This window comes from Delphinapterus leucas, chromosome 15 (assembly GCF_059928025.1).
Source record: "Delphinapterus leucas isolate spDelLeu-1000000601 "Yukka" chromosome 15, BTC_Dleu_Yukka2, whole genome shotgun sequence".
Taxonomy (NCBI): domain Eukaryota; kingdom Metazoa; phylum Chordata; class Mammalia; order Artiodactyla; family Monodontidae; genus Delphinapterus; species Delphinapterus leucas.
The window spans coordinates 1557436-1574784 of NC_143143.1; the positions used below are offsets into that span (position 1 = coordinate 1557436).

General features: G+C 47.4%; 1 protein-coding gene across 4 annotated transcripts in view; it reads right to left on the reverse strand.

Moving 5' to 3' along the window:
- The window catches only part of SNX8 (sorting nexin 8), a 43288-nt gene extending 39130 nt beyond the window's left edge, over positions 1 to 4158 (reverse strand). For 2 of the 4 annotated variants that reach the window (XM_089895521.1, XM_022563546.2), the window contains exon 1: positions 4016 to 4153. In XM_089895521.1, coding sequence (XP_089751647.1) covers positions 4016 to 4109 — 94 coding nt within the window. In that variant the 5' untranslated portion in view covers positions 4110 to 4153. Of the gene's footprint in view, positions 1 to 4015 lie in introns of all 4 variants that reach the window. The other 2 variants (XR_016387711.1, XM_030760601.2) reach the window with 2 other exon arrangements.
- Between the last annotated feature and the right edge of the window lie 13191 nt (positions 4159 to 17349).

The window sequence follows — 17349 nt, forward strand, 5'->3', positions numbered from 1 at the left end:
GTGCATTTTTCTTAGGAAGGAAAAAATAAACCAAAACAGAATTCCCCAACCCGGAACACATCACTTTCTTGCTAACCACAAATTCTGGCAAAACGTGTTCTACGTAATAGTGATTCAGTTCCTCTTTCTTCAAATGGACACCTTTTACCTTGCAAATTGTGTGTGTGTGTGTGTGTGTGTGTGAAAGGGAGAAAGAGACGGAGTTCAAAGACCATTAACACCGATTTAAATAATATCTGCATAGCTACCATTGTTACCAAACTAAAATGTGATTCTATCCTAAAAACACTGACAATAAAAATGTAATTCTAGGGCTTCCCTGGTGGTCCAGTGGTTAGGACTCCGAGCTTCCACTGCAGGAGGCCCAGGTTCGATCCCTGGTCGGGGAACTAAGATCCCGCATGTCACGGGGGGAAAAAAAAAAACTGTAATTCTTTTCCAACATCAGAGCCCTTTCCACAAAGCAGACACTATTCTAGCTACTGGGATGTAAAGAAAAAGAATGGTTTCTGCCGGTCAGGAGTTGACAACAGAAATGTGTGTAACGGAGGGAGAGGAATGGACAGGAAGGTTTTTTGCCCCAATGCAGATGGTACTTTAAGCATATAATTTAATCCGTCAAATGCACACATCTCAAGTGACAGCTCATGACTTGCCTAACAGATGTGTACAGGCAGAGCAGCAGCAGCGAGGGTGGTGGCGGGAGCACAGGGGCGTGGAAACCGCGCAGGCGTGCAGAGAGGGTGCGGCCGGTCATGGAGGCGCTCAGAGGATGAGCAGAGTTCAGGCCTGACCCCATAGAAAACCAGGAGGCAGCCAGAGGTTTGGGAAGACAAACGGCTCAGAGCTTCCTAACCGAATGGGATGTATGGAGTACCGTCCAATGAGGCGCTCCAATGGAAGTGAAGATGATTCTCCCTTGTTCTAACAACCAAGTTTAGGGGACTTCTCCGGCAGTCCAGTGGTCAGGATGAGGCACTTGCACTGCCAAGGGCTCGGGTTCAATCCCTGGTCAGGGAACAAAGATCCCCCAAACCGCGCAGAGTGGCCAATAAATAAATAAATCAATAAATAAAAACCAAGTTTAGGTCTGCAGGGTTGTAGGAAAGCAGGGCTGGGATACACAGTGGTAACCTGTCTATATTTTTTTTATCCGTGTATGATGCAATCGCAAAAATCAGATTAGACAATCAAGCACATATCATACTCATTCTTTGTCACTCTAAGGCACAATCATTGAGCTCTGTAACCTCTAAACAAGCCCTGAAATAAACTCTCATGCTGCACAGTCAGAAAACAGAGTGTTCCAGTCAGATATTTTGATAGTTAATGATTTTAATATAAAACCCACCACAGGTTTATGTCCAAAATACAAAAAGAACTGCTAAAAATCAAAGAAAAAAAACAATCCCTTAAGAAAATGGGCAAAAAATAAGAACGATCGGTTCAGAAGGCCACACAAGGTCAAAGTATTATAAGAAACTAAACCTCACTGATAATCGAAGAAATAGAAATTAAAACAAAAAGAAAACACGTTCTTAATTTCTCTAATGCTGAAGGGAGTTTTTTAAAAAAATGGTATGAAATGGTGATGAGGTTATGGGAAAAGATGCACTGCTGTTACAGGTATAAATTGGTAATAGCCACCAGAAAGGATAATTTGTAAGGATTCGTTAAAACAAAAAATATGCAACCCTATGACCCAGCAATTCCACTCCTTACGGGTATCTAAGGCAGAATAATGGCCCCTAAAGGTACTCGCGTCCTAAGCCCTGGAACCTGTGAAGCTGTTAGATTCCACAGTAAAGGGGAATTAAAGGTGTAGATGAAGTTTAGGCTGCTAATGAGCTGACTGCGAAAGGAGGGCAAAAGATGTGGATTAGCAGGTGGGCCCAATGTAATGCTGGGGTCCTTCAAAGTGGAGGAAGTGAACAAAAGAAAGAGAATCAGAGAGGTGACAGGACAAGAAAGGTGTGGCCCACGGTAGCTGGAGCAAGGGGATCCTCCGGCAAGGAATGCGGAAGGCATCTGGGAGCTGGAAAAGGCCAAGAAACGCCTTCTCCCCGAGGGCCTCCAGAGGGAACGCAGCCCTGTCCACAGCTGGATTTTAGCCCAGGGAAACCTGTTTGGGGCTACTGACCTCCAGAACTGTAAGATGATAAATTTTTGCTGTTTAAGCCACTATGTTTGTGGTAATTTGTTACAGCAGCAGTAGAAAACTAACACACTACACTAGGGAAACACGGGCACAGCACACAAGGAGGTGTACGTTGTCTGAGTACACGTATGTATAAGACACGAAAAGAGCGATGAGAGGATGCATCCCAAACTGGTAAGAGGAGGTGATCGCAAATGGGGTGAGACGTTAATCTATAATGTCCTGGGTGTTTGTCCACGTATTGCACAATTGAAAGTTCAATTTGTCAGGAGGGAGTTATCAGTTATAGCTTGAGCTTCCAGGGATTAGAATATGATACAAAAGACCCTTAAGGCTGAAAACCACAGTGAACACAATTTTTTCTGACAATCCCAAAGCTGCTACAAAGACCTAGACCCCCGCGATCCCCACAATTAACACTAACGGTGGGCTCTGGCTGTGTGGACAGAACACCAGAGAAGAGGAAATTCGCTGTATGCCCATAAGCCACTGCTTCTTCAACAGTCAAAAATAAACCTTTGCTAAAGCATGAGAGATACATATATCATCTCTGGACAAAATTCATTCTCAAAGACTTGTATTTTCTGACTCCAGCCCCTCCAAACACCACCCACACCACGACATGCCCCCTTAACACTGCCCACGGTGGACAAGTCACTTGCCTCTGGGTTGTGGGGTTTTTGGGGGGTTTTTTCCTCTACCATTTCACCTGCCATCCAGGATGGCTAATAAAATCACCACGGCCCCAAGGAAGGCCCGCTGCCAGTCTCGGAGAGCTGTGGTAGATGATACCACAATAGCAAACAGGGGGTGAGCCCTGCAGGAACAGTCAGGGCTGTCCCTGTACCTGCAAAGAGACCCCTGAGTAACCATCACATCCAGGAACTCTGAGCTGCTTTACAATCCTCGGGGGAAGAACCATTCCTACCCAAACGCTGGGAGCCCAGCGTGCGGCCCTGGTACAGGAGGGCCGACTGGCCCACCTGGGCTCGAACGTGTGACCTCATGAACGCAGTGTTCTAACCACGAGCAAGAGCCATCATATGCTTCTCCTTACACAGCTACATGAGAAAGGAAAAGTAACTAAAGACCAATGGGGGTGGCGGGGTGCGGACTGCTCCCTAGACGCAGACTCACCAAGGGACTTCATGCCAATGGGGCCACTCCGGCGCAACGCCACCCCTACCCCCAGCAGCTTCACTCCACTTCTGCCTCTTTTTCTCCCTAATGAATCCAGTGTCTAGCAGCCCTACAGAACTCTAAGCATGGCCTCCTCAGGGACACCTCGCCAGACGGCCCAGCCGGAGCTTCCAACCTTGGGCCCCCGCCACCCCCCAAGAAGCAGCAGTAACTCACACCAACACCCACCTTCATCTATCCTCCAGTGAGAAGACTAGAGGGGGTACCATTTTAAACAGGGACATCCTAGAAAACGCACGCCTCACGCTCATCCGCTAAGAAAAGCACTCAGGGAGAAACACGAACGGCTGGCGTTCGAGAACACTAAAGTCCTGAGCGGCCAGAGTTCTTGCCAAGACCCGGCAGGTCCTGGGACTGCGCCCCACGCGGCGGGCAGGCCGGCAAGCAGGAAGCGCGGGGCGGGCGGGCCCTGCGGCCCCCAGGGACCCGGACAGTCCCGGGGAGACGCGGGCAGAAGCGCGCGGCGAGGCGCAAACCCGGACAGGTGCTCCGGCGCCGGGCCGCGCGGCCACGCGCCCTCCTGGGCGTGGACGCGGGAGTGGGAGGGGGAACCCGGCGGGGCGCGGGCCGCCCGCCGACAGGAAGAGTACCGAAGGCCTCAGGGTCTCGGGGGGCGCTGGCCGGAGCAGCGCGGGGCCTGGTGGGTGCCTGCCATACCTGCAGCCGGCGGGTCCGCCTCCTCGTCTGCCTCCGGCTCAGCCGCTGCAGCTGCTGGCGCCGCGGGTAGCAGGTCCATCGCGCCGCCAGTCATGTGAGCGCGCGCCACGTGACTTCCTCCGCGCCCGCCAGGGCTCTGCCTGGCCTCGCCCCGCCCACACCCGGGCCTACCGCGCCCACTCCCAGCTTATCCCCGCCCTCCAGGGCCTGTCACGCCCACGCCCGACCTCGCCACGCCCACTCCCATCCTCTCCTCGCCTCGCCTCGCCTCGCCTCGCCCCGCCCCGTCCCGCCCCGTCCCGCCCAGGCCACGCTGCCCCGGGTAGGGCAGGTGGCGCGGTCCGGGCGCGCGCTCAGCCTTGCCGCGTCCGCCGCTCCAGCCCGCCTGTTCGCTGCCGGCACCCTCGCCCACTCGTTCAGTCCCCACCTGCCCTCACTCAGGCAACCCACTCAGTCATTCATTCATTTATTCACACGCGCACCCTCTCGTCCGCCCACTCGTTCACCCGCTCATTCATTCACCCACTAGCTCATTCGCTCATTTACCCACCTTGTCATTCAGTCGTTCGTTCACTTACCACCCTCTTACTCATTCACTCACTGGCTCACTCACTCAGGTCTCCTGACTGTCGCCTGGAGGCCAGGCGGGCCCTGTGCTGGGTGCTGAGGATACAAAGATGCATTTGGTACCTTCCCCGTCTGGAGGACAGACGGGCGACCCGAATGGATCCAGTGTCCTGACTTCCAAAACAAGGCTGTGGGAGCGCCGTACAAGAGGGTTCCCCCGGCCCTGCCGGGGTTAAGGGATCCCACGATGAGTAGAGCCTGAGCTGAGGCTGGAGGAATGAGGAATTCAGCAGGAGAAGGAGGAAGTGGGTCCCCGCAGGCACGAAGGCCCTGAGGCATCACACAGCTGCAAACGCTGTGGTCTTACCAAGGCTAAAAGTGGGAGCAGCAGAGGAAGCTGGAGCGATTGGTAGGGCTCCATTAGGGAGGGCCTGGTTTCAAAAGTAAGGACCTTGGACCTCCTAAAACTGGGACACCTATAAACACCCAGGGAGCTGGTAACAGCGATCGAGAGCCCAGGGTCCCTGTCAGGGTCCTAGGAAGGGCCCCAGTCTCCCCAGGTAGTTAGTTCTCCTTGCTATAGCTACCGGACCTCTTTGTGGGCTGGCACCAACAACGATCCTCGGCCCCAGCACAACTGAGGAAGCGGTGTACCTCTGCCACAGGTGGGCATACAGCAGCTTTCCCAGGCCACAGCGGGATGCCGTTTCCTCCTGCCACCATGGGCTTCCTTTAGGCTGGTTTTGCATCGAATGCTGTGCTCGGCACTTTCTCCCCTCCCAAGCCTGGGGCACACACATTCCCCCACCCTCCCACCCCACCCCCGCCTCTCTAACTTCCTGGCATTATTTGATACATATCTCTGTCCCCTGCTAGACTAGAAGATCTTTATTAAATGTTTACACATTCACTGCACCTTGAAAGCTGTGAAGCATTAAACAAGTGTAAAGTCAGACATTACTCAAGAATAACAGCACATGACATTTATTATTTTACTTTAACACCCCTGACATATGGTCACACGGCCTCCAGTTCAGTGGTCCTGCATCTTGGCGGCACTCATCACCTGGGGAGCATTCAAATATACTCGGCCTGAAGCCCACCCCCAGGAGTTCTGATTTAATTGGTCTCGGGTATGGCCCGGACACGGGATTTTTTTTTTTTTAAAGTTCCCTGGATGATGCTAAGGTGCAGCCCAGGTGGAAGACCACTGCTCTAAGTTGAAAGTTTGTTTTATTCTCACAAACATTTCCTGAGCATTTGCTAGGTATGGAATTTTTTACGGCATGAGAGAGGAGAGTAAGGGACGCCACACAGGGATAACCAGGAGACATCCCCACCCTCCAAAGTTCCTGCTGGAATTGAATGGAGAAGCAGAACACAGGATTCTCACACCACACAGAGTGCAGTGGGTGTTGGGGCTGGAAACGTGGGTGCTGTGGAAGGAAAAATGAACCACTGGTTCCGACGCGACTGGTTGTGAATGCCTCCAGAAGAGGGAGTTCAGTCCTTACAAGCTGTGGGCTACACTGCCAGGTATCTCTAACGGTGAGAGAGCGCTTGGGAAGCGTGTGCACTGAAATATGCCTGCCTGTAACTTCTTTAGATCCTCGCCAGAGAAGCCTAATCCTTATACTATTTCTGTTTCATTCAGGAAATGGTAAATAGAAAACGGAATTTCTGATTTTTAAAATAAATTTATTTATTCATTTATTTATTTATCGCTGCGTTGGGTCTCCGTTGCTGTGCGTGGGCTTTCTCTAGTTGTGGCGAGCGGGGGCTACTCTTTGTTGCGGTGCGCAGGCTTCTCATTGCTGTGGCTTCTCTTGTTGCAGAGCACGGGCTCTAGGCACGTGGGCTTCGGTAGTTGTGGCTCGCGGGCTCTAGAGCGCAGGCTCAGTAATTGTGGCGCATGGGCTTAGTTGCTCCGTGGCATGTGGGATCCTCCTGGACCAGGGCTGGAACCCGTGTTCCCTGCATTGGCAGGCGGATTCTTAACCACTGCGCCACCAGGGGAGCCAGGAATTTCTGAATTTTAAAACCCTTTGATTAGTGGCAAGAATCCAATTACATTAAGACTGTTAATGTTTTTGAAGTCACTTTTATTGCTTTCCATTCATGAAAATGAGAACTCTGTAAGCAAACTGACAGAACTCGGAATGCAGAGCACTGAAGTTGGGGCGCACTACACAGGGGGTCATGCCGAAAGGGGCTACCATCAGTTATCCTACAAAAATGCAAGCATTTCCAAGTCCTACTAAGGACCCTTCAAAAGAGTTACTAAATGCTTTGAGGAGTATATCCTAGAAATATTAACAGTAGTTCACATGTTAGTCAGGAGAGGCTCAATCATGCTGCAGTAACAATCTCAAATCTCAGAGGCCTGAAACAACGAAGGTTTATGTTCATCCTCGTCAGCCCGAAACCCAGGATAAGGGGGCAGCCACCATCTGGAATTTCTGCCATCCTGACAAAGGGAAAGTACTCTGGAGCATTTAACTGCTCTGGCCCAGAAGTGACACACAACGCTTCTACCCAAAATTCATTGGCCAGAACTTGTGTCATGGCTCTAGCGAGCCACAAGTGGGACACTACCATGTCCCCGGAAGACAGAAAGCCAGGAATGTCTGGTAAACAGCACTGAATACTAAGCACACTGACATTACTGAATGTGCCTGCTATGTACTGAGCACTCTTATACATGCTTTTGCTTTAGAAACGCATCAACTCCTCACGATAAATCTAGGAAATAGTAGTATGATTATCTCCAGTGCAGCCAGAGAACTTCAACACACTAAGACCCCAGAGCTAGGTGACAGAAGGTCTGGGATTCAGATCCACGCTGTCTGGTACCAGAGACCATCCCCATAGCCCCTGTGGCATTTCCCCTGTGCTACAAAGCTAGCAATTTATCTTCAAAGTCTTAATCAGGAAACTCTGGTCCACCCATAACCTCTTATTTATTTATTTATTTTTGGCTGCGCTGGGTCTTTGTCGCTGCGCGCAGGCTTTCTCTAGTTGCAGTGAGCGGGGGCCACTCTTCGTTGCAGTCCGCAGGCTTCTCATCGCAGTGGCTTCTCTTGGTGCGGAGCACGGGGTCTAGGCGTGCAGGCTTCAGTAGTTGTGGCGTACAGGCTTCAGTAGTTATGGCTCGCGGGCTCTAGAGCGCAGGCTCAGTAATTGTGGCACACGGGCTTAGCTGCTCCACGGCATGTGGGATCTTCCTGGACCAGGGCTCGAACCTGTGTCCCCTGCATTGGCAGGCGGATTCTTAACCACTGTGCCACCAGGGAAATCCCCACCCATAACCTCTTCTTTTAGGAGGCTTGGTAGGGAAGCTGCTTATGGCTCTGTAAATCATACTGTGGGGAAGGGGAAGGACTCTAAAAGCAGAAAAAAATACAATAATTTCATTAATAATATCAAGGGACTTCCCTGGTGGTCCAGTGGTTAAGACTCCGCACTTCCATTACAGGGGGCACAGGTTCAATCCCTGGTGGGAGAATTGAGATCCCACACGCCATGGCCAATAAATAAATTAATTAATTAATTAATAATATCAATAGTCCCAAACTTTATTTTGGTTTTTGGCCGTGCCACACGGCATGCGGGATCTTAGTTCCCTGACCCGTGCCCCCCACAGTGGAAGCACTGAGTCCCAACCACTGGACCACCAGGGAAGTCCCCCAAACATTTTTTTACCACTTACTATGTTACAGGCAGTGTGCTAAGTGCTGAACCAGTATCATCTCATTTAATACTGTGAAGATCATGAAATCAAATCCTCCTGTAACATTCTGAGTTACCTTCTCAGGCAGTACCTCTCAAATATCCATTCTAAAATTCCTACCTGGAGTAAAGGGATTTGCTCCCATCCTTCATGAGCCCCAGGAAGCTTTAAATATCTCAAACATGTTGGCTGTCCGAATTAGACTTTGGACAAGCTACTTGACTTCCTTCAGTTTGCTCACCTGTAAAATGGATATATCAATATTACTTGCTCCAAAAAGCTGTCCCTCAAAGGTAAAGTCCTAAATCAGAGACTTCTTATGATGGTCTGAACTGATGTAGAAGTATATTCACCCTCTTCCCCAAACATCTAGAAATGCTAGGTAACATTTTACCCCCAAAACTGTTTTTAATACATAGTTGCAGTCAAAAGCAAGAAAAGGTGCCAGATATAGGGGGAACTTTAAGTTACAGGGATGAACAAAAGCTGAAGCTAACAACTCACAGGGCTTTCAGAAATAATAAAGGTCTTAGGAACTTGGGTTAAAGCAATAGGAGACGAAGGCTTAGGTCCTGGGAATGGACCTGAACTTCCTAGATAAAATCAGGATTAACGAAGGGATAACCTACCAGCCTTTAGAAGCAGCTTGGAATCTGGCTGTGTCCACAGTGGACCAAGAGTGGGAAAAGAATAACCCTTGAGGAAATCCCACTCCCAGACATTTACCCAAGAGAAATAAAAGCATATGTCCACCAAAAAAGGCTCATTCCTAGAAGCCACATGCAAATAGCTGAAAACTGGAAATAACCCAAATGCCTATTAACAACAGACTGGATGAACATATTGCTATAGTCAAATAATAGATTGCAACACTGCAACGAAAAAGTACAAAATACTGATACGGGTGGTGGGAAGTGGGGTATTGCTATAACAAATATCCAAAAATGTGGAATTGGCTTTGGAATTAGGTAAAGACTGGAAGAATTTTGAGAAGTGTCATAGAAGATGCCTTGATTGCCTTGAATAGGCTGTTACTAGGCATATGGATATTAACTGTGGTACAGAAAACCTACATCATTTTAGATGGTGGTACCTAATTGTCATAAACAGGCTGTTGGTAGCAATACAGACATTAAAGTCACCTCTGGGGCTTCCCTGGTGGCGCAGTGGTTGAGAGTCCGCCTGCCAATGCAGGGGACATGGGTTCGTGCCCCGGTCCGGGAGGATCCCACATGCCGCGGAGCGGCAGGGCCCGTGAGCCACGGCCGCTGAGCCTGCGCGTCCGGAGCCTGTGCTCCGCGACGGGAGAGGCCGCAACAGTGAGAGGCCCGCGTACAGCAAAAAAAAAAAAAAAAAAAAGTCACCTCTACGGAGGGCTCAGAAGGAAATGAGGAACATGTTGTTGGAAACTGTATGAAAAAGGGATCTTGCTATATATAGTGACAGAAAGCTTAGCTAGACTGTATCCTACAGTTATATGAAAAAGAACCTATTTAGATTGCAAAAGATGGTAAAATTAGGAGACTGTCAGGAAAGCGTGCTTTGAAGAGAAAGCCAAAGGTGTGGCTGAACAACATTTTTCTGGTGCCTAGAGAGGAACAAAAGGTCACAACATTTGGTGACACAGAGGGCTCTTTGAAGATTAGGTGTGTGCCATCTCCGTAGAAGCAAAAAACAGAGATGGAATTATTCAGGAAAGACCTGTGATGACGTACATGGGAGATCCATAGGTTTTTGAGCATGTTATATCAGCAGAAACACTGCCAGCTTCGACTGACAAGGACAGAGAAGGATGAAATGAAAGAAGGCTGTCTGACCCTCAAAACTCTACAGGCAGGAAACAACCTCATACTACTGCTCAGCTGCAAGCATGTGCTACCCCGGATGAAAAAGGAAGAAGATTCAGGGTGGAGCTGTGGGCCCAGAGGACAGAACATTAAGCCACAGAGGATAATTCCTTGGAACCTAACTGAGGGAATTCCCTGGCGGTCCAGTGGTCAGGACTCTGCTTTCACTGCCGAGGGCCGGGTTCCATCCCTGGTCTGGGAACTAACGCCTCACAAGTTGTTCGGTCAAAAAAATATATATATTAAAAAATATTAAAAAAGAATAAAAGAAACCTAATTGAGTTTGCTTCACTGGATTTCAAAATTGCTTGAGACTGCAGTTTCTTTTTCCTTCCATTTTCTCCCTTTTTGAATGGGAATGTCTATAACTGTTACCCCGTGCCTATCTCATTATTGTATTTTGGGATCAGATCATTTCTTTTCTAAGTGTACAGATGAAGAGGAATTTTGCCTCAGGGTGAATCATACACAGAGTCAAACCCACACCTGACTTACATCATTCGGATGATGAGATTTGTGACTTGTGAGCTAATAAGATTTAGATGAGGTTGTGGACTTTGAGTTGATGCTATACAGGGTTGAGATTTTGGAGGATGTTGGGATGGGATGAATGTATTTTGCATATTGGATGGATGTGAATCTTTGCGGGGCAGAGGATGGACTGTGATAGATGGAATAATAACCCCTCAAAGAATAATGCCCCCTCAAAGAGGTTCTAATCTCAGAACCTGTGGATATGTTACCTGACATGGAAAAGGGGACTTTGCAGATGTGCACAGTTAAGGATCTTGAGATGGGAAGAGTGCCCTGAATGATCCGGGCGGGTTCAATGTAATTACAAGGGTGCTGCACAAAAGGAATTGTCAAAGACGGTCAAAGTTAGGGACAAGGCCATGTGCTGTTGAAAGCAGAAAGTCAAGGAATGCATCCATCAGCCAAGGAATGCCAGTAGCCTCTACAAGCTGGAAGAGGCAAGGAATGGATTCTCCACTGGAGCCTCCAAAAGGAGCCCGTCCCACCGACATCTAGATTTTAACCCTGTTAGGTCTCATTTCAGACTTGTTACCTTCAGACCTGCAGGCAGTACATTTTCGTTGTTACAAGCCATTAAATTCGTGGCACTCAATGCCATTGAACTGTACACCTAAAAAATGGTTACTGGGACTTTCCATGTGGCGCAGTGGATAAGAATCCGCCTGCCAATGCAGGGGACACGGGTTCAAGCCCTGGTCCGGGAAGATCCCACATGCCGCGGAGCAACTAAGCCCATGCGCCACAACTACTGAGCCTGTACTCTAGAGTCCGCGAGCCACAACTACTGAGCCCCTGTGCCACAACTACTGAAGCCTGTGGGCCTAGAGCCCATGCTCCACAACAAGAGAAGCCACCGCAATGAGAAGCCTGTGCACCGCAACAAAGAGTAGCCCCTGCTCGCTGCAACTGGAGAAAGCCCGTGCAGAGCAATGAAGACCCAACACAGCCAAAACTAATTAAAATTAAATCTTTTTTTTTTTTTGCGGTACGCGGACCTCTCACTGCTGTGGCCTCTCCCGTTGCGGAGCACAGGCTCCGGATGCACAGGCCCAGCATCCATGGCTCACGGGCCCAGCCGCTCCACGGCACGCGGAATCTTCCCGGACCGGGGCACGAACCCGTGTCCCCTGCATCGGCAGGCAGACTCTCAATCACTGTGCCACCAGGGAAGCCCCTAAAATTAAATCTTAAAAAAAAAAAAAGGTTACTGTTATGTGTATTTTACCACAATTAAAAAAAAAACAAAAAAAAAACCTTCCTCACAAAGAAAACTCCTGGTCCAGATGGCTTCTCTAGCGAATTCTATTGAACTTCTAAAGGAAAAAGTAATAGCAATCGAATGCAAGCAGAGCATATGCCAGGAATGTAACGTTGGTTCACGTATTTGAAAAATCAGTGTAACTCACCATTTCAAAAGAACCATATGATCATCTCATCTGCAGAAAATATAAATTGCGGAAAAAGATAAATAATGCAGAAAAATTTTGACAAAATTTAATACCCATTCATGATTTTAACTCTGCAAACTAGGATTATAAGGAAACTTCTTCAGCCTGATAAACAGCATCTCTGAAAGTCTAATGCTGACTTCATACATAAAGTGAAAGACTGAACATTCTCCCCCTAGGATTAGCAATAAAACAAGTTGTCCACTCTCCCTTCTACTCAACGTTGACTGGAAGTCCCAGCCTGTGAAGCAGGCAGGGAAAAAAAGGCATAAAGATTGGAAAGGAAGGTGCATATGGAAATATATGAAAAATGCTAAGAAAACCCAGCTAGAACTAGAATAAGTGAATTTACCATAGTTGCAGGATGCAACACCAATACACATATATCAATTGTATTTCTAGACAGTAGCAACAAACAAACGGAAAATTTGAATACAAAGCCATTTCCCCAGTTCATCTAAACTCATTGAATAGAGAAAAACAAGAGTGAACCCTAAGGCAAACCACTGACTTTGAGGGATTATGATGTGTCGATGTAGGTTCATTCCTGGTAATACATGCACCACTCTGGTGAGTGATGACAAAATGCGGGAAGCAATGCGTATGTACGGGGAGGGGGTATATGGGGAATTCTCTGTACCCCCCTCTCAATTTTGTTGTGAACCTTAAACTTCCCATAAAAAACAGTCTTAAAAAAAAAACTATTTCTCCAAACTCTTTCTGTAAAAGTTTGATATCAAAATAAGACAAAGACGGGCTTCCCTGGTGGCGCAGTTGGTTGAGAGTCCGCCTGCCAATGCAGGGGACGCGGGTTCGTGCCCCGGTCCGGGAAGATCCCACATGCCGCGGGGCAGCTGGGCCCATGAGCCACGGCCGCTGAGCCTGCGCGTCCGGAGCCTGTGCTCCGCAACGGGAGAGGCCACAGCAGTGAGAGGCCCGCGTACCGCAAAAAAAATAAATAAATAAAAATAAGACAAAGACATTAAAAGAAAAATACCTTAATACCAAAACCAGACAAGTACATCCCAAGAAAACTACAGATAATATTCTTCATGAACACAGACACAGAAAACCTTAACAAAATACAAGCAAATCCAGTCCAGTAATACATACAAAGTGTTGTGACCAAGTGAAATGCAAGTATGGTTTAACATTTTAAATCAGTCCAGGTCATTCACCACATGTATTTGTTTCCTGGGGCTGCCCTAACAAAGCACCACAATCCGTGTGGCTTTCAACAACAGAAATATTTTGCCTCACAGTTCGGGAGGCTTGAAGTCTGAAATCGTGTTGTTGGTGGCCAGGGTCCCTCTGAAACTCGTTAGAGGAGAAGACTTCCTTGCGCTTTCCAGCTTCTGGCGTTTGCCGGCAGTCCTCGGTGTTCCTCAGCTTGTAGACACGTCACGTGGCTGTCTTCACAAGGCGTGTCCTTTTTCTTACAGTGATATCAGTCATGTTGGAGTGGGGCCCGCCCTCATGGCCTCACCTTGATTACTTCTGCAAAGACCCTATTCCCAAATAAGGTCACATTCCTACATCCTGAGAGTCAGGACTTCAACATATCTTTTTCGGGAACACAGTTCAACCGGTAACACCATACTCACAGAGCAAAGGAGAAAATCCACGTGACCATTTCAATAATATTCACAAAAAGCACTGGAAAAACGTCAGCGTCCATTCATTATAAAACTCTTGGCAAACTAGCAGTTGAAGGGAACTTCCTCAACCTCATAAAGGTATCTTCAAAAAACCAAGAGCTAGCCATCTGGGGCAGGATGATAAAATACTGAATGTTTTCAATGTTTGGATTGAAATATTAAGTGCTTGGGAAGGACACCAACATGCACCCTCCCACTGTTCACATTCAGCACTGTGCTGGAGGCCTAGCCAGTGCACAGTGAAGCAAGGAACAGGAAAAAATGCATACAGATAGGAGAGGATCTGCTCATTAAAAATATGGTAACGTGGGCTTCCCTGGTGGCACAGTGGTTGAGAGTCCGCCTGCCGATGCAGGGGACGCGGGTTCGTGCCCCGGTCCGGGAAGATCCCACATACCGCGGAGCGGCTGGGCCCGTGAGCCATGGCCGCTGAGCCTGCGCGTCCGGAGCCTGTGCTCCGCAACGGGAGAGGCCACAGCAGTGAGAGGCCCTCGTACCGCAAAAAAAAAAAAAAAAAAAAAAATGGTAATGTACATAGTAAATTCTCTAGAATCCAGAAAGGTTACTAGAGCTAGTAACTAAATTAGCAAGGTTGCAAGATACAACATCAAATATAAATATCTATTGTATATCTATATGCTAGCAATGTACAACTGGAAAATAAACTTTCTAAAAATACCACTAATATACAAAATGGAAATAGGTAGGGATAAATTTTTAAAGATATGGGCAAAACCTCTAAGATGAAAATTATAAAACATTGCTGAGGGCAACTAAAGAAGACCTAAATACTTACATTGACATATTGTTAGGATGTCAATTCTTCCCAAATTGATGTATAGCCTCAATGGAGTTCCAATCGTAACCCTAGTATGCTTTGTTCATAGAAATGTATATGCTAATTATAAAATATATATGGAAAAGCAAAGTAAGATAATCAACACAAGTTTTAAAAAGAACAAAGTTAGAGGCCTCTCACTGACTGATTTCAAGGTTTCTATAAAGCTACAGTAATCAAAGTAATGTGGTATTGTCATAAGGAAATGCAAATAGATCAATGCAACAACACAGAGAGCCCAGAACTTAACCCACTCGTATACCGTCAATTGATTTTTTTTTTAAATTATTATTTACTTATTTGGCCACACTGGGTCTTAGTTGTGGCAGGCGGGCTCCTTAGTTGTGGCAGGTGGGCTCCTTAGTTGCAGCTCAAGGACTCCTTAATTATGGCTCATGGGCTCCTTTATTGTGGCATGTGAACTCTTAGTTGAGGCATGCATGTGGGATCTAGTTCCCTGACCAGGGATCAAACCCAGGCCTCCTGCACTGGGAGTGTGGAGTCTTAACTACTGTGCCACCAGGGAAGTCCCTGGTCAGTTGATTTTCAATAAAGCTGCCGAGGTAATTCAATGGGGAAAAGAGTAGTCTTTTTTATTTTTTCTTCCAGTTTATTGAAATATAATTGACATACAGCACTGTATAGGTTTAAGGTGTACAGGATAATGATCTGATTTACACACATCAGGAAATGAATACCACAGTAAGATTAGTGAATAGCCATTATCCTACATAAAATTAAAGAAATAGGGAAAAACATTCTTCCTTGTGATGAAAAACCAAAGATTTGAAAAATATCAGGATGGTGGTTGCCTACCATGGAAAAGGGCAGGTGGGCGGGGGGGGGAACTTCCCTGGTGGCGCAGTGGATGAGAGTCCACCTGCCGATGCAGCAGACACGGGTTCGTGCCCCGGTCCGGGAAAATCCCACATGCCGCGGAGCGGCTGGGCCCGTGAGCCATGGCCGCTGAGCCTGCGCGTCCGGAGCCTGTGCTCCGCACCGGGAGAGGCCACAACAGTGAGAGGCCCGCGTACCGCAAAAAAAAAAGAAAAAAAGAAAAGGGCAGGGGGGAGTTTTGTGGGGTGATAGAAATGTTCTCTCTCAATAAGGGTGTCAGTTACACTGGTGAATGCATTTGTCAAAGTCCTTTGACCTCCGATCCATACGCTATGTGTGTAGGCTTTACGTAAACTACACCTCAATAAAAATTATTAACAAACTGCTACCCCCAAATCTCCTACATATGTGGAAATGTAAAATAATATATATATGCAGAAATGTAAAATAATTCATAATGAAATAGATTATTTGGAATTGACAACGAAAGCACTACTTATCTTAGAAGTAAACAAGGCAATCAATGTTTAAAGGGAAATGTATCATCTTAAATGCACACGTGAGAAAACATGAAAGACTGAAAGTTAATTAGCTAAGGAGTCACCTCTAGGTGTTAGAACAGAGTAAACCCCTTTATTACTTAAAAAAAAGGCAGTAAGAATTTACATCTGCTTCTACTAGGTACCTAGGCAAGCAAGCTACCAGTCTGAGATCACTTTGCTTCTGAAGCTTAAGGCTGTGGGCCCCCCAACCTGAGCTACAGATCCCTGTAAGGCAGGGTTTCTGCTACAGTGTCTCAAGTAAGCCTCCCACATCCCAGCACTATTCTGTATCGAGTTAACCTTCCTTATAACCCCCTGCTGTGGTTGGGACAGGCAAATGTAACTTTGCTGCCTCTTACCCTGAGGACATAGCCTTTGGGTTCCGGTTTTAAGGGACAATGGCTTCCTATTATATTCCCAACTTTGTACAGACCCTGGTCTTTACCTTCTTCCATGTATTATGAGGCCATCAGCTGAGCTCCAGTTCACCAGGTTGGCAAATGCCTCTAGCGCTCTTCTTACTTTCCCTCAGATTTTAATTCCTTATTTATAGTGACGATAACTCTTTTATTTGCAGCAAATCTTTACTATCTTGTCAGCTCTTCAATGATTTACTCAGATAGTGTTCTTTTTTAACAGTTTTTATTTCTTTAATGTTGTATCTATTTTATTCATTTTTGGCTGCGTTGGGTCTTCATTGCTGCGCATGGGCTTTCTCTAGTTGTGGCGAGCGGGGGCTACTCTTTGTTGCAGTGCGCGGGCTTCTCACTGTGGTGGCTTCTCTTGTTGCGGAGCACGGGCTCCAGGCACGCCGGCTTCAGTAGTTGTGGCATGCGGACTCAGTAGTTGTGGCGCACGGGCTTAGTTGCTCCGAGGCATGTGGGATCTTCCCGGACCAGGGCTCGAACCCGTGTCCCCTACTTTAGCAGGCAGATTCTCAACCACTGCACTCCCAGGGAAGCCCCAGATAGTGCTTTCATTTTATCCAGCATTTTAGTCGTTTTCAGTGGAAGACCTGATCCCAATCACACATCTGGCCATATTCTCAAACCAGGGAGGCACTCAGAAAAGCACAAGTACAAAGAAAAATATAGATAATTTTAAGTGCCAGCATGATGAACCTGCATGATAAAAGACACCATGAGGGAATTCCCTGGCGGTCCAGTGATTAGGGCTCAGCGCTTTCACTGCCGAGGGCGCGGGTTCAATCTCTGGTCAGGGAGCTAAGGTCCTGCAAGCCACACAGCATGGACCAAAAAAAAAAAAAGACACCAAAAACAAGGTGAAAAGATACAGCACAGCCCAGAAGAATATACATACTTTAACACAGGTA